This window comes from Pinus tabuliformis, chromosome 5_2, assembly GCF_031772625.1.
Source record: "Pinus tabuliformis cultivar Carrire ecotype Pingquan chromosome 5_2, CPIR1, whole genome shotgun sequence".
Classification (NCBI taxonomy): domain Eukaryota; kingdom Viridiplantae; phylum Streptophyta; class Pinopsida; order Pinales; family Pinaceae; genus Pinus; species Pinus tabuliformis.
In genome coordinates this window covers 843,493,959-843,497,226 of record NC_142306.1, presented here as the reverse complement: position 1 = coordinate 843,497,226, position 3,268 = coordinate 843,493,959, and the positions used below count along the sequence as shown (strand labels likewise).

The following is a 3,268-nucleotide window of genomic DNA, read 5'->3' as shown; positions in this document are numbered from 1 at the left end:
AAAACTGCTGCCCAAAACAGGGGCGCTGTTTTAACTAACATCACAAAAATATGAAACAAAATACAGCTGGGGGAAAACCAATCAACCCCAAGACCTCTGCGCTATTTCCACTACAATTATTAAAATTAGAAAGGAGAGTTACATCATCCTAAAATAATGCAGCGTCCCTCTTCCTCTAAATCTGCTGATGGCTTGACATATGGAGCGCTGGCCCTTTTGAATCGGGACTGAGGATAGAAGTAGGGGCATTGACCCGTCTTCTGCTGTGACAGATGTCTTTAAAACGGGATGATACAGTTGAGCTTGGGGGCAAAAACAATTCACGTATTAAAAATACGATCTAAAAATAAATGGGAAAATTCTGTTTTGAGTTAAGTATTTATTTAGCCAAATCATGATGTTGAATGCCTCTTCAGCGTCTTCTTCCTCAAGAGAATCCGGATGATGAGCACTACCATGTCACTGCAATGCTATTAATGGTCTCGGTCCAGATTTTCTGCCTTAAATATTGCAACCACTGCCACGTTGCATTTGCCAATACAACGACCTTCAAACTAATATTCCACCGATTCGGCTTATGGTGACAACTAAACCGAGAGCAGTTTACATGGCTGCATTCAAAAGCTCCACCTTCTAAGCGCCACATCGCCCTCGATCCCACAAAATCTCCAAAGATCGCACCGTGATCTGGATCTTGGCATTGTGAAAGCCATATGTCAATTCATGTGTATTACGCTGCTCCAATTATATCAACACTCCTCCAGTCAAGGAAAATGCAGTAATGTTTCTTCAAATGTAGATAATTAACCCAACGAATAGTTTGGAGATGCTGCCAATCTAGATATCCCTTCAGTGTTGGGCTATATCAAGGCTGACAATGCATTAACATAGCACTGGAAAATTGACGTCGATCACTCTCCAATTTGTAACGCTCTTCATCCCGCCTTGTTAGCTGACTTAAATTTCAAACTGTGGCGACAATTCCATTCCATAATGCAAGCAACAGTTAGAAATTAATGCATGTGTTCCATGTTCATTGATTGAATACCTCCAGTACCGTTGAGAAGATATGTGATTGTCTATGTGTTCTCTGGAAACCAAACCTCGAAAATTCCCCAGAAAAACATCATAACCTTGATCATAAGCTGCAAATGCTTGAGAGCCAACTACTCCATTTGACACCCAACCCAAAGAAGAATCCAACAATCCATGCTGTAAGTAAACAACCTTCTTTGAATCACGTCTCGGTATTCTTTCCAGGAGGAAGACATAACCATCAGCAGTAATGACGCGAATAGCCTCATATGGATATCCCAATTCTGTTATAACATCTCCACATGTGCGTGCATCTGTATTCAAGGATTGCTGAAATTTTGTTTGTCGAAAAGTGGAATTCGGATCCCAATCATTAAGAGTAGATGTTTGCACATGAACATCATTATCACTAGCAGACATGCCATGACTTTTGCAAGCCTGTATACTTGTGATGAGCCTTTTGAACGCCAACCTACATGTTTCGAAAGGAGACAGGAGAAAGTAAAGTGCTTTACGCACAATATCAAATGCAACTTCTATAACAATCTCTATAACAAGCTGAAGATCCTCAACTACACCACGTCTCCGATCCGTAGTACGATGAACTACATGATCTTTGAAGCTATTCATTCTTTTGCTTGCCAATCCATACATGTGGCTCCAACTTCCTCTGCTACTTGGAGAAACAAGCAACGATCTAGTCCACCCCGTAGAATTTCTGGAAGAATTAGGGAAAGGCAGTAACACATTACCTGAATGCCTTCCAAGACGCCAGCCTTCCCTGGTAATATAGCAAGAACAAGAGCAGAAATCCCATTGACTAATCGCAAGATGTTACTGAAGGTTTCTTGTGCAAATGTTTTTACTGACCTCTGTTCTTGCTATTGTTCTTGCATTTCTCACATTTTGTTGTTATACTGCTAGCACTTGAATGATCTAGCTTGACCAGTTCAACTAAACCCCATATTTTGTCCATTTTCTCTGCCTTGTGAAAAGCAAAATTATCACTAAAATCATAGCATAATCTCAGAGTTTGAACTCAAAATGTTCAGTGTTGCTGTGTTCGTATCTATCCACAGACAGGGGTCCTCCACGTATTTTCTGTAAAGATTGGCACTGCTGAAGTTGCGTCTTAAAAATTTCGCCACTAACTCAAGAGACCGACATAACACTGGTACCAAAGCAAACTTAATGGCCATCGGTGAAGAAACAAAGACAAAGCAGTATAGAAGATAGATGAAATCCTTGGTAGCAATAAGTGACTGGAGCCATAATTGAATAGCTTGAAGATTCCATGCCCTTGGCCTCCCATATATTGAATATATGGAATAAGAACAGGAGAATCCAGTGCCCACTAATGTAAAACGGTAAGCCCGATCCGAGAGACCCCAAGGAGAAAAAGGAAGCATCGCCATTATAGCCATGATCACCACCTGCAGAAGGCTTGCAGAACCCTGAATTTTAAAGTTGTTACACTTTGATCCTGCTGTCTTGTAACTTTTGTCTAGGAGCATGAAGAGAATAGTTCGATTTGTTGCTTGTGAGACTGCCTTCTTGTGTGAGAAATAAAAGGGTTCCAGCATCTAAACTGTTTGAAAGATGTAATACAAGGCAAAGTCTTGAATCCTCTGCAGTTTTCATCTTGGACCTTTTCCCAAATCTTATTTCAGTGCAGAATGAGATACTACTGTAATGCCTCTGATTGCTAATGATATTTCTGAATTGTGCTTGTGCAGGGATAGGCGCTTGAAGTCGTTGCCAGTTGAAGAGCTGGAGAATAAATTACATAATCCAGAGCTGGAGCATAAATTACATAATTTAAAACAACACATTAATGATTTCTTCTTCAAAACAGGGTTTTGAAAAAGAATCAATCTCTGATATGAGATGGAGTCTAACATTATGTTAGCGCTTGGAATTCACCTAGGCTGAGATAGACAAACTCTCAAGGCTACATCAAACCATTTCACCTCGTAGCTAGCCCTACGAGGTATGAGAAGGCTCTCTCGGGTCAGATTTGATAGATCTTATAATATAATTAGGCTGACCAATTAGGATCAAAGAAATTAAGGCTAGTAAATTGATAAAGGGGGGTTGATTTAAAGATTTTTGGTTTTTTGGTGGCAATTGGAGGGAGTGCAATTCAGGGTGCGGGGATTGAGCACAGTTTTCACAGGGGGATCTAAGGGGCAAGGTAGGAATGAGTGCTGATGCCTTAATCTGAGATGGATGA

The 3,268-nt window shown here is 40.5% G+C and overlaps 1 protein-coding gene across 1 annotated transcript; it reads right to left on the bottom strand.

The window, feature by feature from the left end:
• Positions 1-957: 957 nt before the first annotated feature.
• LOC149161949 (uncharacterized) lies at positions 958-1,665 on the bottom strand. Its single transcript, XM_089435055.1, has one exon. It carries the CDS (start codon positions 1,663-1,665, stop codon positions 958-960), a length of 708 nt encoding a protein of 235 aa, XP_089291181.1.
• Between the last annotated feature and the right edge of the window lie 1,603 nt (positions 1,666-3,268).